Source organism: Tinamus guttatus, unplaced genomic scaffold (genome assembly GCF_059628265.1).
Source record: "Tinamus guttatus ecotype Peru unplaced genomic scaffold, ASM5962826v1 Tinamus_guttatus_pri_ptg000223l, whole genome shotgun sequence".
Taxonomy (NCBI): Eukaryota; Metazoa; Chordata; class Aves; order Tinamiformes; family Tinamidae; genus Tinamus; species Tinamus guttatus.
The window spans coordinates 1788356-1813844 of record NW_028288757.1 but is presented as its reverse complement, the minus strand read 5'-3'; the positions used below and the strand labels follow the sequence as shown (position 1 = coordinate 1813844).

At 46.0% G+C, this 25489-nt stretch overlaps 1 protein-coding gene across 1 annotated transcript; it reads right to left on the bottom strand.

The window, feature by feature from the left end:
- Window positions 1-3153: 3153 nt before the first annotated feature.
- PPTC7 (protein phosphatase targeting COQ7) lies at window positions 3154-21356 on the bottom strand. Its single transcript, XM_088525108.1, has 6 exons — window positions 21110-21356; window positions 10974-11153; window positions 8013-8211; window positions 5779-5902; window positions 4418-4547; window positions 3154-3217 (listed from the first exon to the last, which is right to left on the bottom strand). Exons 1-6 carry the CDS (start codon window positions 21309-21311, stop codon window positions 3159-3161), a joined length of 894 nt encoding a protein of 297 aa, XP_088381234.1. The 5' UTR covers window positions 21312-21356; the 3' UTR covers window positions 3154-3158.
- Window positions 21357-25489: the final 4133 nt, after the last annotated feature.

Here is a 25489-nt window from a genome sequence, read left to right as displayed (position 1 = left end):
TTGTAAGAAGCTACTTCATACAGTCAGTTACTACCCACACACAGTCTGGTTTCCCCTGGAGAAAGGGTGTCCATTGCCAAGAAATGGAGATTCCCTCACAAAATACATTTCACTAGACCTTCACCTCTCCCTTCTCCCCTCCTCAGGCATAACTATCTGGTCCCAAAATCTGTTTGGTTTTGGCCATACCTTCTTTATAAGCACAAAGAAAGTAAATTTAGAGGGAAACTGTATGTTGCAGGTCTCCCAAAGATAGCCAGGGAAGTAGCAAGGAACCACAGTTTTTCAGTTCACCACATCTGAGCCCTTTTTAACCCATATACCCAGTAACACTGCTGCAGACACCCTGACTCCTGCAAAGGCTGCTGCATCCCCTGTACCGCAGGTTACGGGAATATGAACCTCCTTCTCCTCCGGGTTACTGCTCCCTAACAGCCGCTCCTGATAAGAAACATGAATCTGTGCAGCAGCTGGAAGCTGCTTGCGCTCCATGCACGTGTTCCCGTTTCTCGGCACACCTTTCCTGTACATTCCTCTCAAACGGTCACAATCAGCTAATCCTAGGAAGCGTTACTGCTTCATGCATCTTTTAAAGTTATTTTGATATTATGGGCCCTGTCATTTCCTTTTCCAAAAAATCTGTTGTGCGCAGACAGCTTAAGTTCATAGGAAGAAATTAGGTTTGATATGTTTAGAGTGCACATCTTAAAAAAACAAACAAAAACAATCAAGCATGTGATAAAAATATTAATTCTTTATAATACAGTATTGCTTTATAAACAGATGGAAAAGCTATAAGCTTTACTGGTCTTTGGTGTGTCCAGTGAGGGATAAACTCATGATTTGTTAATTAAAAACCAAATTTGTTCTGTATTAATAAAAAAAATGATGTGATATGAGGCAAATGGCTTTATACACAGTGCTCAACTACAGACTGCTTGAACGCAAACAGCAAGGCCCAGTGGAAGCCACCGGGCAGCCGTCAGATCCTCCCTGGTGGCACCGGCTCCGTGGGGAGGCTCCCCCATCCACACGCTCCTCCCGAGCGAAGGTTCTGGCAAGTGGGAAAAACAGCGAGGGCTGGACGTGAACGTACGGAGAGGAAGGGGACAGAGTGCAAAACAGGCCAGGGCAAGCGGGGCTTTATTTCAAGGTAAGTTCAAGGGAAAGAATAATTGATCAAATCTGCTCTAGTAAAGAAGCATGATCATAAATACTGAAGAATAAAATGTAAAGATACCCAGATTTGAGAGAGAAACAGCCCTCCCAAATACTAGAAACAAAGCCCTATACTGCAGCATGAATACATTCCTTCTAACAAGACAGCTAGAAACAGCTTGTTCAATTTAAAAAAATAACAAGGACTGACAATTTGTGCAAAGTTATCCACCACTCACTGTTCCATGTATCGCAAAACTAATTAATTCTTCATTAATATAATCCTCCCCATACCCCCACCAAAATAATATTTTGGTCAAGTTAGGGTAGTTAAGGCATTTTGACAAGCAATTATAAGGTGATTTTAAATAGATAGCTAACATTATGCCAATTTAGGAATAGCAGATAAATTACCAAAGAGCTTCCAAATTAATCACTTATTATAAATGAAATGCCTGTTACAAGCATGATGCATTGAAATATAGTAAAATGACATGTACATGGTACATGTTAAATGATCTTAAATAAAAGCTCAACATAGTTACGCAAATATACAGTACAAGTCCACAAAAAAAATCTTTAAACAAGTTGAGGTAACCTCAAACTTAAACAGTTTTAATACAATAAACCAGGTAGTAAAAATCTCCTTCTGAGATCAGGTAAGATTACTTACTGACCAAGTTTAACTGCACTCACCTAAACAGCAACATTACCCGACTTTTTATATATATAAAAACATGGCTTTAATTTATTTCTACATACTTTTCTACCAGCAAAAAAGTTAATGAAAAACTGACCAAAAATATATATAATCTTTACAGCTATCAGCTTTTTGTATGAACCTCAGGAAACCAAGGAGAGCTTGATGGAACAGGGGGAACAATTGCGAGCTACTGTAATTCAAAAGGAAATGTAATATTGTGAAGTGGCTATTAGACAACTGTAAACATCATTAAGGTTCATTCTGAAAATCCTAAACTTGAGTTACTGAAATGTAAGTTTTGCTAATTCTTCAGTGAAGTTTCTGTTTTGTACTCGCTGCTGCTGCCACAGCACAAGCAGAGGGGCAGGTTTGAGAGCCAGAAAGACAAGGATCAGCTCGACCGAAACTGGAGCAGCGGATCCCGCTCCGTTTAGGCGAGCGCGGCCGCATCGACACCGGTGCCGTTAACAGAACCGCCCCCAGGGCAGAGCAGCTCGGAGCCGAGGGGCAGCATCACACACTGCAGGGACCTCAGCTTTGACCATCTTGGCTTTCTGGGAGCAGAAGTGTTATTAAAAAAAAAAAAAAAAAAAAAGAGTTTACCCACAGCCAAAACATCCAGATAGCCGGCCCATTACGGACAAATGATCTGCTGAACTTTTAAGATCACAGTAAAGCACCTGAAATCACAAAACACATTTGCATCCATATAACTTGAACTAAGTATGTTTTCCGAAATTTTGTACTAGAAAAGGCTCCTAGGCTGACACCATGTATGGCAAAAGCAAAGTGTTTACAGCAGTTAAAGTCTCCTGAAAACTGGAGCTTGGGAACACAAAACCTCAGCTATCACTGTAACAAGACTATGCTCTGTGTTCTGTAACATACCCTTTAATGAATAGTGAACGTTTCTAGGAGATAGAGTAACACCCTCGTGCAGAGGTTTCTTCTATTAAATCTAGCTTGAATGATGATAGACCAATTCTACCCATTTGAAAGTCACGTTTCAAATGCAGGATGAACGTGCGGTTGATCCTCCCCCGTCTACGGACAATCCCTAAGCTCGGAAGGGCAGGCGGAAGCCTCGAGCTTCTGCACTTCTTGCTGGCGGACACCAGTGTGCTACAAGAGTGGTTCTTGACAAGGACTTCGGCTGTGTCTCGGGACAGGCAACGCGCTTGGGAACCGGCTGCCGAGCTCAGCGGCAAGGAAAGGGAGCAATCCTGCCAGCAGGACACGGACGCGCGAGGCCGGGAGCCCAGGGCAACGGGACGGCGAGGCCGACGCTCCCGGCGAGTCAGTCTGTGTATTCAGCTACAATAGAAAGAAGGACGGTGATGTCATCTGGTTTTCCCCCTGCAACATAAGAGAAATGAAACTATTTCATCAAACCGCAGTGGGTCACCTCATACAGCTTCTCGGTATATGCTCCTTCCCTCCTGAAAGCTCATTCTGAAGAGGTTCAAATACTCAGAAATAGTTTTGTGCAGACAAGAACTCTGCTTCCTTCCCTTCCTTTCCAAAGGCAACAAGGAGCAGCAACAACACTCACCAGGGCACAAAAGAGCAGCACTGTGACCAAGCCGGTAAAAGGAGATGGAACCTTGGACACTGTTGCTAGCCAGCAGAGCAGAAAGCCTGTTCTCCAACACAGATTTTTTTTCCCCCTTTTTTAATTAACTGAAATTGATTTGTTACAGTCAAGCTCCAAAAAACAAGCATCTTCTCAGGAATTTGCTGTAAATCAAACACTGAGGCATCTCCTTAGCATCTTCTCCAGCACTGCATTATTGAAAATCCTTTCAAAAGCTCTTTAGTATTTTTAATAACCACTTTTCCGAACAGTAACTGGAATGATACACTCGAATTGTATAGATCTAGCTCAGAGAAAAGGTATTTTATTATGCAGAGGTTCAAGCAGTCCTTTGGACTGGAGAGCTGCAGTGACTGTGTGGGCACCACAGGCACAAGGTCCCTTCTGCATCTGTCCACAGCAGATCAGGCTCTGTGCAGAGCTCCTGCTCCACAGCCGCTGCCTCAGCCTTTAGGAAAGGAGCCTTGCAGGAAACCCTGTCCTCCTCATACAGAGTTACTGAGGACAGATGTTTTTAAACATATATTTAATAGGACTGTGAACTCTGCCATGTGTTAGTGACCTTTCCAGAGCACACAAAATACAGACAAGGCTGAGATGGGGACTGGAATAATAATGTTGAAAGGACAAAAGAACACAGAAACCCGCAAAGAGCCTTAATCCAAGGAGCGAGTCAAGAACAGCTCCCTGGGAGCCTGGCGAGTTTGTTCCGGGCTGGATTCCTGGCGCGGGAGAGCACAGGCTACACGGCCCAGCTGCGCTCCCGGAATTCCCGACGGCTTCCGACGCGCCGGACCCTGCCCGGGCCCCTTGGCAGACACGAAGCCCTTGGCGGGGCAGACCGGCTCCACGCGCGTTTCTTCACGCTGTGCTTTCGTTATCAGGTTTTAGGGTACCAGAAATTCACTTTCTAGCCTAAGATTTCTCGAGGACGGCAGGAGTGGGAGAAGAAGCCACCTCACCTCTCACGTTCAGCCCGTTGTCACACGCGAACTGTGCGAACGGTGACATGTAAGTGGGATCATAGGCCAGCTCGTGCGCTTGCTCCGCGATGCTTCTTGCAGTCTGCTGTATACTCTCGTAGTTCGAGTTCTACATTAACGAGAAGTTAGGAAAGGTTATAAAGAAGTTATGAAATTTATGGGAATTATTTCAGTAAGGAATTCTCTGAGTAGCCATGTTAGAGATACGTCAGCTTTACAGACACCCAGCTGCAAAAGTGCTCTCAAGTTCGGGTACTCGTTACCGCCTTTAGTGTGAATGGAGCCTACACGGTGTTTTAGGCCTTATGAATTTGGGCTAGAAGGGCACATCTTCAGAACTCAAGTCTGAACCTGCTCCCTAACAGCAGCTATAGACGTGTTTTATAAAGAAAATGTACATTTTGAATGCTCAGAAGACTAATATGTGAAGTAGACTGCACGGTCTTACCTGGGGGAAACAGATCTGAGAGCTGATACAGGCAGTTCACGTGGAGAGCACCGTTCCACCCGCCCAAAACAGGCTCAGGTGTAATTATATTTTAATTGAACAGAAAGCCCAAATTCCCTGGCAGCACACGAGGGCCTTACTTAGATCACCCAATAGGTGGAGCTCAACCTTTTCTTAGGAGAATTAAACCCTCATGTCCCTCAGGCCGAGAGAGGAAAGCGGGAGCAGAGCAAACCCCAATATCATCTCCCTATAGGGTGACTACCAGCCCCACAGGCCAGTGACCAGCAAACAAGTGTCCCCCAACAGAGCACCTCCTGTGCTCTCACTGCCACTGCCAGCTTGGTTGAAGCCTCTGCAATAGTTTCCCTGTTGCTACAACCACCTTTTTAATTTTACAGCCTATCTATAGGCTGTTCACTTCCAGGTCGGAATACTGCAACAAAACGAATGGGGAAGATGGATGGTGGTGACTGCAGAGAGGGAGACGCAGCCGCGTGCGTGTCCAGGCAGGGCCTCTGGAGAGCTGGTTGGGAGGGCAGACTCCTGACGCCGCTCCCGACGCGTAGCTGCAGGATAAGGGCAGGCAGATTTGTTGAAACCGCACTCTAATTCTACACGTTCACCCCGTCTGCATCACACGGCAGCAAAATCCTTTCCTCGGGGAAGTTACACATACTGATACCCCACACGGGTGCTTTCCTGTGCGCAGGTAAATAGCCTCAAGCACAACACTCTCAGTCATATTAAAATTGTTGAGTAAGTTTTTACCATTTCAAGAGAACATTGCCAGTTACCAGCCTGGAAAAGTTAAGAACTTTTTCTGAGAAAACGGGGGGATTGCCAGGACAAAAGCCACGCGAGACACGTGGAACACACGCACACTTCTTACCTTTAGCTTTTTTAACTCCTGCAGAATCATGTAGTCAGGCATGTTGTCAAAGAGGCCGTCTGTCGCAGTCAAAATGATGTCTCCAAGTTGCACATCGAAGGAAGTGCTATCAGCAGCATCGGGGCTGTGGAGACACGCGGCGCGTCAGAAACGCGCCCCGGCTCGCGCTAGGGCAGGGGGAATTAGCACACCAGCAGCTTTTGCAACTCGCTGCTGCTACGTGTTTTGCTGCAAAGGGAAGAATCAGCAGCTGTGAAGCTTTTGCACCCAGGTAGCTGGACAAGAAAGCTGCAGCAGAGGAGCTGCGGTTGCAAACAGGCAGCGTTCCAGCCCACGCACACGGGATCTGCATTTGCAATTCCCAGATGAACGATCCTGCCACTAATCCACTTTGCCAGGGAATCGCCATGGGAAGCAGCGAGCAGAAGGGCAGGTCAGGGCTTCCCTCCTGCTCACCCTAACCACGAAGCCGAGCTCTGCTCCAAAGGACAATTCACAAACACTTGGGAGCTTCCTATTGCAATGGAAAACGAAGCGTGTCCGGAAATCCCTCCCAGGAGACCACAGCAGCTCAGGCTGCTTACGGCTCCCACTTCACGCAATGCAAAGAAGGGGAAATGGGTATTTTGGCCAGTATTGCTGCAAAACCTGATTCTCAGAAGCAGAATAATGACAAAAACTTCAGTTTTAAAAGATCCTTTGGGACCTTCAAGGGGAATAAAATCACACCCCTTGGCTACTGCAAAAAGAGCTGCTTTTGCACCACTGATTTGCAGCTTCAGGAAAGTTAATAGACTTTAGATTGTCTGCCCATCTCCACATATAGCCAAATTTAACATTTAATTGGGGAAACAAATAAGAAATACCAGAGGAGCATTGAGACAACAAGCCTAAGTACTAATTAATGTCAGCAGCAGCACAGGAAGCAGCCGGCAAGCTCTAATCATGACTCAGAATGGAAGAGCAGGAGCTCATTTATCTTGCACTTTCCTTGCTGTGCAACAACTCTAATTTCATTTTCCTGAATTCCACTGGACATTATCGATTTCTTGTATTTTTTCTTTACACTTCAGACACAATATGTCAGAAAAAATAAAACATTTTAATAGGTCAGGAATTTCTGAAAGTTACTTAAATGAACCACTAGCCTCTATACTAGACTAGAGCTAGGGTTTCTAATTTCTGAATCCTACACTGGCTTCTTCCCTGCAGCTTTGAGCTAAACAAGTGCAACCGAAATCATAAAATCACAGGCAAGAATGGTGAGGAGTTCCAAAAACTTTCAGAAAGAGCAGTAAACATTATAAATCTATCTGCATCAGGCTAGGGATTTAAAACCTTAAACGAAAAAAGAAAAATCAGTAAGATTCCTATTCCATTCCCTGTATACTAGGCAGTAACTCCTTGAAAACATCTTTTTATTTTCGTATTCATAAGAGGGACAACACTAATGGGAGCATAAACGTCGATCTGAGAGCTAAGTTTTGACACATTTGTTTTTTATATATACATAACATTTTATTAGGGAGATTTCACAAATTCAGGAGTGATTTGCCTGACGTCGTAGCTTGCTTAAGGAAGACACAAGTACCAGGCTGCCTCTGGAACAGCCCATTGCTGCGCACAGCCCGTCCTTTCCCAACACTCCTTCCCAGCTCGGAGTTCTGCCAGACGGAGCGTGCTCGTTTTGCTCCAGCACAATGTGCTGCTGGAAGCACAGCCCAGACAAGCTGCAGTCACATGTTCCCCTGCTCTGTTCTTCAAGCACTCGCTATCTTGCTGCCAAGATATCTAAATTAGGGTATTCCCAACCGGGCGCGAGGGAGCACGGACGGGGACCGGGATGGAAGCGCTTGGTAAGAGCGGACTCGTGCAGGACAGTCCATCCTACAGCTGGAGCCTTCACTGCAACCAGCGCAGCGAGCAAAGCTCCTCTGTGGGCCAGCACATGCGACGGGGCCACCACAGAGTCTGTGGGAATGTGTCCTTACTGTAACAGTTAACCCAAACACAGAGTGTGTAACAGTGTGCAAAATTTGGTTAGAACAGGATGAGAAATATCCACATTACCTTAAACACAGACAGGGACGGGTACAAGGCATTGACTGGATACTTCACTTAAAGCCTGCACCCCCCGCTGCACTATCCAAGAAAAGTTATCCAAGAAAACTCTTTGGGAGTTGATCAGCTACAGATTAAAGATTTAAGAGACTTGAGATCCTCTCTCATCTTACCTGTCACTTAAGACAACTCCTTCTGCTTCTGGTGGAGCTATTGACAGCTGGAAGGGAGTGTTGAAGTAATGCTGCTGTTCGTCCGACCGATGGACCACCTCTCCCCCTCGGACCACCAAAAATCCAGAATCTCCCAAGTTGGCTGTGTGTAAACGATGACTTGTTCTGTCTAGAACTACTATACAAGCTGTGCTGCTTCCTGGAAGGAAAGAGAAAATGGTAACTGGAGCGAGCCTTATAAAACTGCTTATTCTATATGGAAATACTCAATAACGTCAGAAAAAATACACTTAAACAAAACTTCTTTATAACACTCATTACGATTTTATATAAAACTTTTCCTGCTCTGATCCATGTAAACACATTAGGCTGACAAATACCTGTTTTATTCCTGCTTATTTGTCATTTTCCACCCCAGATGTGTCAGTACATCCTGCTATAGGAGACTGGACTTGCAGAAAACGCAGGATGCAGTAACCTGGAGAGCATGAGAAGAACCGAATCCCCCAGCACCGTCCTGTGCTAGGTGTCTTCCACACCTTCCCATTCCCCGGCTGTAAGGAACCCCTGTCCAGTAAGTAACTGCAGGTGGTTCTGAGCTATTGTTCCACTATTCATGTCAGAACATGAACACGCTTTTCTCCAGCACATGACTCAAACTGTCTCAACAAGAGAGGCCTGAACATTTCAAAGGAACACAGTTTATTCGGATGTAATGCACTTCTCTAGAGCTCAGTCCAGTTAAGTAACAACACACGATGCTATACCTAAAAAAGCCATCAGAATGCCAAGCTACAACCTGTGACAATGTCAATCACGTTTAACACACTTCTATTTAACCAGGAAGAAGGTGGGGTTTTTTTGTTTGTTTGTTTTTTAGTAAATATCACTACCCATCTTCTATGGCAAGAAAAATTTCTGACTTGGGTTCAAGATATTACCTCCATAAGCAGAAAGAAAAGGTATTTCAGAGACAAACACTACTCCAGATTAGTTAAAACACTAAAGCGAGACAGAATGGAAAACATTTCTACAAGTCTACAGTGCTCTCAATTATTCCGGTCATGCTTGAGGACACTACGGAATTCCTGATTCATGGGGATTTAGCCACCAACTGTGCTCGGTGGCAAGCCACAACAATTACCGTGTCACAAGGACACTCACGCACAGGCCAAGTCCTTCACAGAAAACATAAATCCCCTAATTCCTGCCGACAGGATGGCAACGCGTCCCAAAACCCTTTTGATCCTGAAAAACACGTGGCTGGAGCGTTTCTTCCCGACTGCAGCTGAAGCCCCCGTATCATGGGTAAAAGTATAACTAAATATTTGCCCTGAGGCTCTAGCAGAGGTTTCTGAGCACAGACTTGCGATGGGCTACGATGAGGCTCAGCTGACCCCAGGCATCACCCATTGCAGATGCTTCACTTCTTCTAGCATAGGAATTCCCTGCAAATCACTTGCACTTGTTATGTTCTTAAGGGCATAGAAGAAACCTCTCTACTCTTAGAGAATAAGTCAAAACACTATCTTGAAAACAAAAAAAGCTTAACGTTTCACATGACAGAGCCCAAGATTGTTCTGTAATACAAGAACAGTCCTTAACAAAACACCTCAACTTCCTCCCACTTCAGTTTATGTTAAATATTTGGTAGATTCAAGTCTGATAAACAAAGTTCCAAGCCTTAGAGCACAACAAGGAGAAGTTAATGTTTAATGAATTCTTCCCAATGAAGTCCTCTCTCTTCACTTTATTCCCAGTAAATCCTAAGTATTCACTGCTGGGTTAACTCAAGGGCTTTTTCCTACTGCTAAAAATACCGTTCTTGGACAAAGGAGAAAGACTGAGGATCACTAGTTTCCAATTGTAACTGTATCAGCACAGCGTGCCCAGGAGGCCACGTGTGGAATGCAGATCTTGTGACTCAGCACCCGCTGCTTCGCGCGCCGCAGAGGTCAGGCCCGCCGGCCGCGCGCTCTGCGCAGGTTCCCTGCTATCAAACACACAAAACGCTCCTGGCACTACTGGGCAGCGCTGTTTTAGCAACACTTGAGGTCACCTCTGAGGTTTGAGCCTGTTCTTTGGGCATATAATGTGAGAGCATCTGTTCCCAGGCTCAGCAGACAAGATAAACATAGACCGCACGGCCCTCTCCTGGCGCCGTGTTCTAAGGTCAGGTGAGAAGCAGGAGCATCGTTGGGGGAACTCGGTGCATCAGAGGCCCTTCAGAAACCTGCTCTGTTTGCAAGTTGTCAGCTGAGCCCAAATTCTGCCATCCTATCAATGTGCTCACAATTTCCAAGGCAGCTGGACATGGTGCCTGGAGTTACGCTTGGCATGGAATACACTGGGCATTCCCGAGTTTGCCAACCTCCCCAAAAAACTCTAAGAATCCCCCTCCACATCATTTATAAAAGTAATAAAATGTCAGTGACTGTATAATATGAGCTACTTTATGTCAGGGAATTAGGTTTTAAGTTTGTTGGACAGGAAAGGCAACAAGAGCAGTAATGAGCAGAACTGCATCCCATCACTATTATCAGCAAAAATAATTTTGTTTGGACAGCTGAAACAGCCGCCAGGAGCTCCTAACAGTTTTCAAATGCAAAATGATTGTTTATGTGCCCATTTAAATATATGGGCAGAGTGAGAAAGAAAGAGCACTCCTGTACAAGCATGCACAAAATAACATTCTGGAGCAAAGCTTATTTTGCCAACTTTCTGCAAGCAAAGCTGAATTACCTCCTTTCAAACACAAAAAGCAGTTTGCTTTCCTTTTTAAATAAACAAGGATTCCTGCATTCCTGAGTCAAGACAAACGAAAATAAGATGCTCCCAAAAGCACCATCTCCGTTTCTGTTAAAGATAAATGCCTAAATTTATCCTAGAAGCAAAATCACAGAGTTAAGCCACCCCCAAAAAGCACAGGTCCAGGCCCCGCGGCCCTCGTTGGTGCCTTACCCAGCAAGGGGACTTTGTTCTGCAGCAGCTCGCAGTACCCTGCGGTGAGGATCCCCACGGGGTTGCTCGGGACGAACCGTCCTTCCTTCACCAAGCGCTCGCACGTTCGCATGAGAGTCCCTGAGAACTGAGACGGGTCAACCCCGTAGTCCCGCCAGCCGCCGACACCATCTGCCACCCCTGGAAGAAAAGAAAAGAAAAAAAAGGAGTTAGAGCAACCGAAACGGCTACCAAAATAAGACTTTTAACTGAATTCTTGCACAGTTATTGCATTCAATAGCTACACCACCTGGATGAAAAACATTAAAAATCTAAGCATTTTTAAGATAGCTTCTACCATCAGCTCCTGTGTAATGCTTCAAAAACCAGCTAAGCCACCAGAAAGAAGGTAAAAATCCATTGCTCAGAGCCTGATGAGGAGACTGACTTCACTAGAGAACAACTACTGGGGTGTTTCTTGGGGATCCATCACATTAACATTCCACTAGTCCATTAAAAGAAGGGATTTTTTTTCCTTTCAACTCTAAACAGTATAAAGAGGCTCTTCCCCACTACTGCCTGTCTCAAATTTTCCTCAAGCCATCACTGGCAGGATGATGCTTTCGGTTTGGTAACGTCACTTGCTGTAGAAACAAAAATAAAACTTCTATTTTTCAGAAGTGTTCAAAAACCACACAAACCAACACAACGCCGGGACCCACACATCTTGCAAGAGTAGTTTGTTGCTCACAGCTCCTGCCAAGCAAGAAAATGAGAACTGCCTCCAGCCCAGCCGATTTTCACTTCGTTATTCACAGCAGCTGCGCTAGCAGAGGGTTAGACAACAACTGCCAAAGTGGGAATGCTCGGAGCAGGAGCAGGAGCCCGCGCAGCCGGGAGGGCCACGGGCGACGCGGAGCAGCAGCAGGACCAGCCGCTCCGATCAGGGCTTTGGTGGCCCTGCTGGGTGGAGATGAGGAAAAGCAGCTGCTGCAAAAGAGCCCCCGAGCTGAGGCAGGAGGAGCAGATCCTGCTCCAACAATCCGGGTATCCGAGCGCTCCGAGGATCCTCGGTCCTTAAGTTGGGAGGTTTCTGGTGAAATTCTGGCTCCTGTGGTTATGGGGGGGACGCGGGTGTGTGGAAGATGCTCAGCAGGCTGAAATAAGATATTTCCAGGAGATTAAAGGGGGGAAAAAAATTAGACAAATTAACTGCAAAAGAAGGCATATACAGAATGGAGAGACATAAATCCCCATAGAAGAGCTACGGATGTTTTTTTTAAATCAAAAAGATAAAGAAGTTTCATCTAGAAGCCAGACTGATAAAATAATACAGTGTACAATCACAAAATTATGAACTTCCATATATATATTTTTTATTGCACAAAGTATTGAACAAAAGACGCTCCAAATCTTAAAGCAAATAGGTAATGAAAAATCAGGATAACTTACAGCTAAGAAGGAAAACTGGGCTAATTCTGCCATTACAAGGCTCTTTGTAGCAAGTATCACTGGCTCACCGAGGCTCTGCTTTCCATTTGCTTTGCCCAACCACCAAGAGCAAATGCTTTTCTGCTGCCTGTTTGGCCAAAATATTCCAAAATTCCCCAATCTCTTTTGACATCAGAATTAATACACTATGTGAAAACAGGTATTACCTATGACAGCAATCTGCCCAAGGAAAAAAAAATGGATTTTTTTTTTTCTCCGAGAATGTAAGAATCTCCTCAATCCTCAGCCTCTGAGGAGCTAATCACTTGGGGCATAGGGTTTTACAGCAAAATAAAGCTCAAAATTTGTTCAAGCTAAAGGCACAAAGAGCCAATTTCAGAGGTCGGACTGTGCTAAAGAGTGGTATCTTTAGAAAGGATCCTGGTTCTAAAAAACACACAAAAACTTGACCGAGGTGGTAGAATGAAGTTTGCCTCATCTACAAACGCCCTTCACATCGGGCGCTCTCTGAAACCGAGACGGCCGCTTTAGAGCTGACCTTGGCATGAACTATAATCTGGCAGGAGGCTACAGCCAGATTCCGGACAGCCTATCAACATTAATCAGATTTCTCCCAAAAATAGTGCACAACCTTTTAGACACCTGCTTTGTCCGTGCTGCTTTCTTAGAAGGACAGCAAAGGAAGCTCCTCGAGTTCATCGCTGTGGGTCGTGCAAGGCACCCTGCAACCTAAGGAGGCTCCTCTGGCCCCTTTGGGAACACATTCACCTTCTCTGTACAAGTCCCACGGGTCCTGCTCTGCACTGAGTTAACCTTTTGCTTCCTACTGCCGGCCAACCAAGTCTGGAAAAAAAGCTCAGGAGGAAAAAAGTTTCCATTCTGATCTAGAATATGAACTGAACTGAAATAGAAACTGAAATAGAAATTGGGAAATGTCAGTCTGGGTGATGACGATTCCTGCTCTATATTAAGTTACCAGATGAGCATCTTTGTCCCCCCGCTGATGAGTGCAACCCAGCTATAACTTTTCTCACTGTAGATAGCAGTAAGAAGGTGAAGGCTGGATACAAATGGACCTCTTCCATCTGCCACGTTACTAATATTCCTTCCGTGACAAAGGTACTAATGCAATAAAAGACGTTTGACAATCGCTGACCAAAACTTCTGAGTCCTAACGCTGTCACAAACAAGCTCATCAAAAGTTACGTCGTCTCCTCAAACGCTCAATAGGCCATTTCTTTCATTCGTTTTCTTGGGAAATATTTAAATAGAAGTCCTAGAGCATTACCACACAGTACAAGAACGAAAGCTTCCTCAAAGGCAGCTGATCAGGTTAATCACCCCAACCTATTTGGACTCTCAGAACACGCATCGCATGCCAGCCCGCTTCTTTGGCTCACATCTTACCCAAGCAGGAAATCTGAACCTGTAAATCATGGCAGCACATTTCATACCCTGTCTTGAGTCACGAAATGGCTTTTTCTGTCTTCCTTCCCGTCTGCTTTCTGTAAGCTATCACCAGCCAGCAGCACATTGGGCCAGGGCCTTCCAACCCCAGTATCCTCTAACCAGTCCATGGACGGGTATCTCTAAGGCAGCTTTCACACTGCAAAGAACAGAGCATCTGCTTAGGGATCACCAAGACAGCCAGGCATTTCCTCTCCATCCCCGGCACGGGAGGAGCAGGACCATCCCATTCCTGAACAAGCCCAGAAATATGCTTTAAATGCAACACCTGTGCCTCCCCCTTCATGGTCCTTTCCCAAGACAGACAGCCCGGAGTTTCTGCAAAGATTTCTTTATTATTGCATGCTTTAAAAGAAGCACAATTAATTCCAATGGCCTTACAGGCTCCTAAGCATGGTACATGAACACTGCCAGAGCAGGCGAGTGCTTCCTCCTGCCAGGCACGGAGCCAGGAATTTCTGCAGCCATCCAGATCAAAGACACTAAGGGGCAAAATACAGTTGGGAAGCTCTGAACTGCACAGCTCCATCTGGAGAGCCTGCACCTTCCCGGGCTTTGCTTCCACCAGGAGATTCCGGCTCCCCAGGACCTGCGGCCATCCTGTCCTACACACCAATATGCTTTTAAATAAAAGCAGCATTTAAAATTCCCAGCATAAACTAGACAGGTTTCATGGACAAGGAGTGACATTTTAAACAGGTCAAGTTCAATAGATTGGAAAAAAAAAAAAAAAAGATGAAATGTAAGTGAGACTAAAGTGTAAATCTGTGCCATTTCATATATATAGAAAGCTACAAAGTATTAGTGAGATATCGCGAAGACCAGAGAAGCAAGAACTCCACTCTCACAAAGAGGTCACCTTTGATGCAACTGCAGGTTTTCTCCTCTTACCCGAGGAAAATTTCTAAGTCCTGCTATTAGCAGTATCATTACCAAGGAATAATGATCAAGCTACAGTGATCCATATTATCCTTTTATTCAACTAAGACAAAAAAAAATCAAAATAATTATTTTAACAAGTCAAAAAAAAAAAAGATTACTCAAGTTTTGATCTTCTCACTTCCAATAAAAACTTTAGGTCTTTTAGTATCCATTGTTTAACTTCAAATATTTAGCTTAAAACATATGAATCATAGCACATTTACGATAAACTGCTTGGCTGGCAAGAATTGCTGAAGTTGAACTGTATAAAGTCCTTGATGTTTTTAACGCTATTCAGCAAATCAGAACACTCTGTAAAACGAATTTTTCATTGGATTTTCCTTGTTCAAGCCTATTCAGAGGTTACCAGTGTGCATGTACAATAATGAAATGACTGTGGCTAGATGAGCAGCCACTTTAAATAAATCAACATAAGTTACTTTAAAAGAGCGAAAGCTTCTCAAATATTTCACCGTGTTATGCAGCCCCTTCAGAATTGGTGACAGAGTTAATTCCTCAACACACTGCCTTCTGCTGGAAGATACACAAGCACCACTGCCAGATTAAATACTCGCTGCGTGTGTCAGTTCAAGAATTGGCTCACCCTAAACTTCTTAAAGGCCAAGTAAACCAAGATCTCTCATAGAGAAACAACCCTAACAGTTTCAAAACAAAGCACAAGTGATTGACACCGCAGTGCTGAAAGAGAGCAGACAAAGATAATGGCAATTAAATTTGTTAAAACGGAATTCACAGTTCTAAAACACCAGCTTAAAATGCAACCTTGAGGTTGTTTTGACTACCAAAACTGCATGAAGTTAACTGCAGAGGCGCAGAGCACAGGCTGCCAGGGCACAGATGACTAATATGTGCTTTTCCCTGTACAAGTTCAAATCAGATATAAATGTTCCGCCTAGTTCAGGCTAAATAACAACATAAAGAGTCTTGAGGTTCAGAACAATATTATGACACTATAAAGTCTGCTTCAAACCAACAGCTTCAGGACTGGAAGTTCTGGCTGGCTGGCAAGTTCAGCTGGCCAAGGGCAGAATCCAAACGTATTGATTTGTCCCCAAAATCTCTTGAAAGAGGGTCACTTTCCAAACTCCTATCAGCCAAGAAGGACCAGCACACACAGCAACCCCGGGCAGGCACAAGCATGCCAGCAGGAATTGCTTTTGCATGCAACCACAATTAACACTACAAGACATTCCACTCATCCTAACGAGCTTTCAGTGTCTCAGGCTCCTTACCTGAATTAGCCCTGAACAACTGATAAAAGAACATCAAAAGGATATATTTATGCAAAAAGCTTTATTTTGCATCATAATAGAAGACTGAAATGTTAAGGGGCGATCTATTGTACTACACAGAAGTTCAAAATACAGCACCTAATACTTGTCAAAATATAACACAAATCAGTTTATCTGGACTCTGATACGTTATCGGTGACAAAATAAATTACACACCTAGATATACTCTCCTTCCTAAGCAAGTCACAAGCTTCAGGTCAGTGCTAACTTTTCTAGCAGCTTCAACAGCAGCATGTTGGGAATTGCAATTTTATTGTTCCGTTCTCTTCCTCTATCGAGTTTTGACATAAAATAACACAGTTATTTCTCTATGTAACTATAACAAATTCCTAAGGGCAGATTGTGTTTGACCGATAACTTACAAAATGGAAGGTTATGGAAGGTTATTTATCCACATTATGCATTTCAGAAGTTATGCTAGTCCTTAACTATACTTGCATTAAAGATTCTGCAAGAATAACTAGCTAAATGAGAATTATGAAAAAATAGACAACAGAGACAAAATTGAAGAACCTATGAAAGGAGTAACAGGGAACTAACAAAAATCAAATTGCACATCTAGTCCCAGGCAAAAGCAGAAGCTCCTTGCATCATTTTTATTCCTGTTAAAACCCACCCTTGTTCCTGAAACAGGTTTTTACAGGAGGATCTCATCCATTTTATTGAAGTCTGAGAAATCACTCGGTGATTTTGAGAGTTCCGGGAAGGTATGGTGATCTCCAGAAGTTCTGTAAAAACACAGCTAGAACAACCTGGAAACTTTTTATAGCTGAACTGCTACTGGCAGTTGACAATTAAATGCTGAAATGGGGTAGGGAAGGTAGGACAGAGACACGCTGTACTGAAAGGACTTGCAATCTGAATGATCTCAGGCTCACATGTTAATAGTTCCGAAGAACCAAGGTAAATGGCAGGAAATTTTTGCAATATTTCCTGCAACATAAGTATGATTAATGCCTCACCTACTGTACTTGCGCTCTGCTTGGCTTATTTCTTTCTGTGTTTTCTCACAAAGCCTGCTTTTCTTTCAAGCAGCAACTCTTAAAATCTGCTTGGGAAGAGAACATTGTCCACCACCAACAAGCAGCAAAGGCACGTGCCACAATGATAGTAATAAAAAAATCAACATTCAATTGCAAATTCTCTTCAGAGCATGATCTGTTCTTACAGAAACTGTGCTAAAGAATCAGATTTTAGTTTCATCCTCGGAGGGCAGCTGCATTTCTAAGAGGTTACATACTATGCTACTTAAGAATAGCTCCGCTGACATTTGGATCAGCTGTACTGACAAGTGTGTCAGTGAATATAACTGCTAATGGGCATGTTTCTCAATCATCTGTAGTTAACTGTATAAGTGACAGTAAGAGAATTTCTTTTCACATTCCTGGACCATTGCATGTAGGGTGTTTTTTTGTTTTTCTCTCCAAAACACTGAATACCCAATCTAAACCGTGCTACGTTTTTGCAGCAAGCAGGTGACCCATTCAGATCACTTCCCTGCTTTAGTTTGGTAAGTTCTAGCAGCAATCTCTTTAATAGATATGACACCAAATAAGCCACTTAACACGGTCTCATGTGACCTTCAGGCATCAGAGAGAATCGCTTCGTAATGTATAACTGCCAAGGCAACCCTGACATTTAAACAACTCCTTTTATGTTTTTAGTTTACTTTTTTTGGTGCCTTTTTTTCTTGATACAGTGAGACTAACAACCAGCAAGGGGCCTCATCCCTCTCAGGGTTTATACCCCATACTAAGGCTGCTGATATACTTATTTTTCAGATTTGAATTAGGATTTGCAGCTGAAAGAACAACTGCCAAATCTTAACTTTGTAGTGGACAAACGGTTCCCTACTACTGTTGAGGGGACATGAATAGTTTAGAAACACGGATCAAGTCATCCTGGCTACACCCAAACTCTCACCCCGTGCAGACTTTGATGCTGTCACGGGATGCAGATCGGTTGCTGCAATGTTTCAGCAGTGAGTCACACAACAGCTTGGAAAATACATAAAAACGAGCAAAGACATCAGAAGCCTGATAAGGAATAAGCAAGAAAAGGCAGATCCCCAAAATAAGGGGGAAAAAAAAATCACTAGCACAAGACATCTCAGTATTTATAAACAAGTTTCAAAAGTTAGCTTTGTTAAGTGAAATGCTTATACAAAGACTTAAATCTGTTATAACAAGTTATACTTTGCTCTCTGCATTCTTTAAAAATCCCCCCAGATGATAATTAGAAAAAAATGAAGGTGTCAGTTTCTGAAGTTTTGGGATTTAGTTTTGAAAAGTGTACTTATCTAGCTTGACAGATTAAAAGAAAGACTTTCAAATATGAACCACTACGCACATGTTTACAGAGCCAAGAAGATAATTCAAATATTTTGACCATTTCATCCTCTATGTGAGGATCTGGGCAGCCAAGAAGCTGCAGTGAACACACAGAAAGGTACAAGATGGTACAAACGACAGCACAAGCCAGCACTGGCATCAAGCAGGAGGCTCCAAGCACAGAGATGAACATTGGGAGCAGAGCTATTTCCTTTTCTCAGAGGCATCCCAAAGGAAACACCCCGGCTTTGAGTTTCTTGTTCCTTCCTGTGCTCAGGACAAGAAGAAAACATTCAAATCTCACAGGTAGGCAAGAGCCAGAAGAAAAAAAACAATTAAGAGACAAAGACCCAAAGACTCAAGCACACCAATAACAGTCCCTATAGAGTCTTTAACATCTACAGGAGGGCTGGAAAAAGCATGATCATCCCTAAGGTTTCTGTTGATGTTACTATGAAAGTACAAAGTGGAGGCTAGAAAACACTGTCAAATTTTCAACCTTTGCAGAATACACGAAACAAACAACTGAGCATGCTTAGCATTTATTATTATTATTATTTAAATAGATCTCTGCTTCTAACATGCAGCCTCTCTAGCTCTGGCCAGCTTTTGTTTGACCAAGGAAAACGAATCCGCAATCTCCATGCCAAGGAGCTGGGAGCAGCCCTTCCACTGCCGCACCACACCCGGCGCACCCCGCACAGCCCCACTTTCCATGGGTTGATTCTGCAAGAGATTGGCACAGAATCATTTTATATTAATTATCTGGCACGGCTCCGTCCCTGACGGCTACCAGGGTGGACTAAATCTAAGCAATACACTCGAAATTCACTCTTCTCTAAAAACACCCTTAGTGTATGCTATATTCACTTATACTATTCATTAAACTAACAGTAATCATTTGGAAAGTTGAAATGGCAACAGTCCAGACAATTCTGTGGTGTGCCAACTCAGTACAAACGTTACGCGGTTCACTAAAAGATGGAATGTCCAAGAAGGCCCATCACAATGAGAGATTGTGACAATATTGTGATGAGAGACCCGAGGACAGGGAAACCCTGGTGCTGAACCTCCTTTTGCAGCAGCTTAAGGAGCTGCTGAGAAAGGGAGAACAAAGAGGCAATCGCTGTAGCTGAAAGGAGGAGGCTCCAACTGCACACAAAGAAAATGCAACAACTTAGACTGCACCAAAAACCATCCCGAGCGCTAATGTTTGCAGAATATGCAGCGATTTTGGTTTATTCCTGCATGAGCATTATAAAAGGGATTTAAAGAAAAAGAAAATGGACTCACAAAAAAAGATTTCTATTTAAATTCTGTTTTTCTTTTGATACTTAAAACATGCCGGTGTGAAGCCTTGTTTGCTGTTTGATCCTTAGTGCAGTTACAGTTACGTTTGTCACCAAGTTGCCGTGAAAAATAATGCAAAGACCAACTTAGTAATGCAATTCTCTGCCGATTCCAGCAGGATGATAAAATGGGCTGCAAGTCCACATATGGCAACTACCAAATATGGCCAATCCCCCCTAAACATGAGCAGATGGTTTGAAATACACCCTATTGCCTGTGCAAGGAGCCCACTATCAGCAGGGCAGACTCTGCCTTTCTCCCATGAGCACCAATTGCTCAGCTATTTATCGGTGTTGACCTTGTATGAACTTTAAGGGCAGCCAGGGTTAAATCACATGTTCAAATATCAGTGTCCAAGAGCTACTTCTAGCGAAAAAAAAAAAGTTACTGTAGAGCAGGCACGAGGGAGAGATGCAGATTACTTAATGCATTGATAAAGCTTCCCTATCTCTTTGATAACTAAGAGATCACTTACAACTCCCGTAAGAATCACCCGTAACACTGTTACCTAGCACCAGGTTACGGTCTCCTGCAATAAGGTCTGCTATATTAAAATGTAATCAAATTACAACAACAGCACAAAATTCCTAAGTATCAAGCAGGCACTGTAACACCATGACACACCTCAGCAAAATCCAACCATTTTTCAGTAGATACGGGAGGGAAGGGGGGTTTCTCCTAAAGGAGAAGAGTCGCAGCATAAAGTTATTTTTGTCACCCAGAGGCTCCAAAACTAACTTTTCCAAGTTTTCAGTTAGCCACGTTCAACCTTGACTAGAGAGGAAAGGTCAAGCACTGTCAGAAACAACACGGCTCAAAAGCCGAATATCCCATTGATTTGCTGGAATTATCGGCTCTGCTGAAGCCCGAAGCCTTTCAAGATTCGCCCTGCACACAGAGGCAGGCCGGGCTGCGCGGCCAGGCCCGGAGCAATCCCGGAATCGCCGCGTGACATTTGAAGCTGGTCTCAATGTCACTTTGCCTTTCGCTTGACAAGGACGCGGCATGGGCTAAAATAAGGAAGTGCCGCGGCCTTCGCCTCGCGCGTCCCAGCGGGATCCGCAGAGCCTGGCGGGGCTTTAAAGGCAGCCATGAGGCCAAGGCTGCCCCCGGGGGGTTTCCCAAGGGCCACCAGGCCTTGGGGGCACCGACGGGTGTCACGACAAGGTTGGGCCTCAGCTGGCGGCTCCTCTTGGTGGCAGCCTGAGGGCAAGGGGGGTGTCACACGGCAGCTGAGAGCAGGGGGGGATCTTTGGGGGGTGACAAAGGGGCCCGCGGTGCCGCGGGGAGGCCTCGCGGGCTGTGGTGGCCACGGGGCACTTACCGAGCACGTCGGCCGAGCGGTGCCGGGCCACGAAGCAGGCGTCGTCGCCGTAGCACATGCCCTTCTTGAGGATGCCCTTGCGGAAGTCTTTGCCGAAGCCGCAGCTGGCCGTCACGAGGCTGTAGTCGCGGGAGTCCGTCTGGGAGAGGCCGCCGAGCACGGCCCGCGCCACCAGCCTGCCGTACGAGAGCACCGAGAACATGGCGCGGGGCGCCCAGCCGCGCAGCGCGCCGAGCAGGGGCAGCCACCGCCGCAGCCGCCGCCGCACCGGCCCGGGCCCGCGGCAGGCGGCCAGCCTCGCCTCGCCCCGCGCCGGGCCCGCTCCCGGCTCCTCCTCGCCCTGCGGCCGCCCTCGCTGCGCTGCCCCCCGCGCCGCCGGGCTCCCCTTCAGCAGCAGCAGCAGCAGCTGCCGAGGGGGGCTCGTGCTGCGGCTCGCGCCGCGGAGGCCGCCGGGCTGCGCCGCGCTGGCGCGGTCAGAGCTGGCGCGGTCAGAGCGGGCGCTGCGCGCGGCGCCCCCGCCGCCCCCGGCCGCCCGCCGCCGCCATCTTGGAGGCGCGTGTAGAGGCCCGGCGGGCGGGCGGCGAGGTCGAGCCCGCCCCGCGCGCCACGGCGCCTGCGCCGCCGTCCGCGCGCCCCCTCATTGGCTGCGCGCCGCGCCTCATTTGCATGCGAGGGAGGGGGAGAGGACGCTCCCAGCGGCCCCCGCGGCGCCGCCCCGCTTCCCGCCCTCCCGTCACGTGAGGCGGCGCCGTGAGGCGGCAGCGGCGCCGCCCCGGAGCGGCCCGGAGCGCCCCGCGCCCCCGGGCGGCCGGTTCGTCCCGCTCCCGGGTCAGCGGCGCTGCGCCCCGGCCCAGATACCTCCCTCCTCCCCGCCCCTATCGGGTTGCGCGTCTCGCGTGCTCCGAATAGCTCCGAGGAAGGCGGCGGCCTTCTGCGCTGGCGGGCGGCTGCGCGAGGTGCAGAGGGTAAAAATTAATGTTTAAAGGGAGAAATGCCCCTGTCTTTGTGAGGCGTAGGAACAGCTCTCCACAATAAGTTTTATATTTTTATTACGTGATTCTTGATGAAATGCATTCAAGGGTACAGGCTGTGTATCCATTTTAGATACGGGACATGAAGACATTAAAGGGACAAAAACGGATCTTTCACACAGTATGTGCCACGTAAAACAAGCATGGGGTGTTATCACAACCCTGCATAAAAATGCAATATGTAAATAAAGGGAAGGAGGGCAAGCTGGTGCTAAAGTGTCACCTTGGACAGCTTCAGCACGCCGCTGCCTCAAAGGGTCACCTTGGGAAAGGCCAATTCCTCTGCAGTTGGTTTTGTGCCAGCTCGGTGCAGTGCAAAAGGGCTCTGCAAGTTCCTACGGAGGCTCTGAACAAGGGGTGTTAATTGTGTTAATTGACATAAGAGCCGGTGCACAGGCACACGTGCACAGGGAGGCTGCCACGGCATTATATAACCAGATAGGTATGTAAATAACAAAACAAGAAGCAGGGATAAAGCAGAGGCTGGCCTGAAACCTGACTTCAGTGAAAGCCGGAGCTGGGTGGCACATTCCCTGCACCCCCACACTGGGCACATTCATACGAAGAGGAAGGACAAACACAGCTACTGACATGCTGACATCTCAGCAGAGGAAATATTCATGACCTTTAAATATGCAGAGGCTTATATTAAAACATTCAGAACCAAAGCTGTCTCCAAAAATGGATCTATTTGCTCTTCGGAACATAGGGAAAGCAAACACAGGCACCTCGGAGAGGGCCCGGGACGCACTTTGGCGGAGTCGGAAGCTGCAGCTCCCCTTGGCACAGGCTGCAGACGAGGGTGTGCTGGGCTGCAGCCGGCCAGGGCGCTCGCCATCCCGCTGCCGCACCCCGCCGGTATTTCTACCAGGAAAGGGAAGCGCAGACAAGCACATCACTCATTCTTTACTTTTCCTTCTTCCTCCTTGCTCACATCGCTCCTAGGTTAAGCCCAACCTGACTCAAAACCTTTTTCCTTGATGCAGCAAAATTCAACATTGCCCATGGTGCTGGGGTGCCCCGCGGCAGCTCTGGGTAGCAGCACAAGGTGTTTTGTCCCACGCTGTTTTGGTACGAGTTGCTGTTCAGTCTATAATCCCTCACTTCAATGAAGTGTGAGCTCTTCTTGCCCCCTCGTGTGTGTCTGAGAGGACGGGATGCTCCTCATAGCTCTTTGCCAGTCAGCCATGGCTCACAGATTGGGAAATTCAGTGCAAGAGCGAGGCTGTCAAACCCACTTGGCAGAGCACGACTGCTCCGGGAGGGTTTCTGGGCCAGGACACGCTATCAGTTCATCATTAGCACTTCATAATCCCTCCATGCCAGCTCACCCACTCAGGCTTACCCAGACAGCTGAGGAAGAAGTAATTTATGTGATAATTAACCTTTGGTGAACTCCTTCACTCCTGCGTGATGACCCCTTCTACTCAGGTGAAGAACGACTTGTGTTTTTCATTCAGAAAATCACTGAGCTACCATAGGGGTGGAAAAAAAGAGAGCATTTTAAGTGAAATGGGGTTTGTTCTCACTGTATAGTATCACTACTGATAGATCTCCTTGTAAATCCCTTCCAGTATGTGAGAAACGTACCTTGCTGTCTCCGTATTATTCTCATACCCAGACTGGCTATATCCTGCCAAGTGATATTTGTTTAAAATTCTCCACCGCACAAATTTGGCACAAAAACTGGGGCAAAGGGCATCCCCCTGGTTACTGCCGCCGTGTTGAATCTTCCCAACTCAAAGTCCAAGATCCACTTACACCGTTTAAGCTGCACAACAAGGCGAACGCTTCCCGCCGGGCTGGCTTGCACAGACGGGTAACGCAGCGGCGAGCGCAGGGCACGAGTGCTGCACGGTGCGAGTGGAAGCCCTTCAGCTCCTGTTAGCACGGATGCCCTCCAAATCTTCCTCAATCCTCCTTTCCTGCTACCTCAGCCCTAGCGTTAGAGCACAATAAATATTACCTGTAATGCCATCTGCTGTACAGACACAGCCCGGAGTTCCCAAGCTTCTCATAATTTAAGGGCTGATGTTGTGCTGGACCAAAATGCAGTTTATTTTGGCCTTATTTGACTTTGTTTTGTTTCCAACTGAAAATGCCTGTCCGCTTGACTTTTTAAAGTCATCCATCAGGGAGCAGAAGGACTGTTTTGTTTGAAAAGCCAAAGAAGCTAAACACTTCCAAAAACTTTTCAGAGAAGCTAAAGTAGTAAGAATAATCTTACTGAGTTGCTAAAATAAGCTTGGATGAGAGAAACTAAAATGTAAATAGTGCTTTTTGCTGTATCTTCAGTGTTTTATAAATGTCACCGGCTGCAAATGCCACACTATTATGCTTAAATGCACATCAAAATCTTCTTGCTTAAAATATAAATAATTATAGAATAAATCATTTAGCATGTTTTTAATATACAGCAATGTACTGAGTTTTAAATTGCTTGAATTTTCACTTTATAGAACCTCTTATATGAGGATCAGTGCCCTTTTTTGGTGGTGGGATTTTTCAAATCTTTTCTCTTATGCTTTTTTTTTTTCCTACAAAAACTTCAAAACTATAAGTTAAACACCACTCTCCCTCCAGGCCCACAGATTGACTTCTAAGTCTAAAATTTGGCAGGACTCAGAGGTAGGAAAAATATCTTCACTCTTGCTAACTATCCACATGTGTAAGTGGGAACTGATCAATGAAGGAAGCTCAAGGAACTCCAGGTCAGCATCAGCCAAGGAGACGCTCGATCTCAAACACGGCAGGGGAGGACAGAGCGGCCCCGATGACTTCCCAAGGGGGAAGATGACTCCAGGCTTTGGCCAGGTGACACGGAGCCATTTCAAAACCACCCTAAGTACCTGGCAGCTGCTACCAGCTGCGCTGTGTGACACTGAGTGACCTTGGTGCCCCACTGCGGCAGACAGCAGCCCGTGCCCTGCACTCAGCAGCACTTTTGCCAATACTTGGCGCTCGTGCTGCACCAGCGGAGCTGCAGAAACCTGAGCGGGCTAAAGGGATTCATTAACTCACCTTGTCTCCTTCTGAGATACACACTCAGGAGAGAAGGCAGAAGAGGCAAAGATGCTGCACGTGCTGTGGAATTATCACACATTTCAATAGAAGAACGTGGAACGTACTAGATTTGCACGGCAGGGTGAGCTACCCTGTTCAGATGTTGTGGCTGGCACTGTGAGCGGTTGGATCTGTCAAAGGGAAAACAGAACGTGCCCTCTTGCGGCCATGAAGCTTTCGCTGGCTTCTCTTAGACTTGACAGGGATGGCCCTAAAAAGTAAAATAAGACACCCTGGGTGATGATGTCTGCTCTGACGCAGGAGCAGACGCTGCAAGGCAACTTTT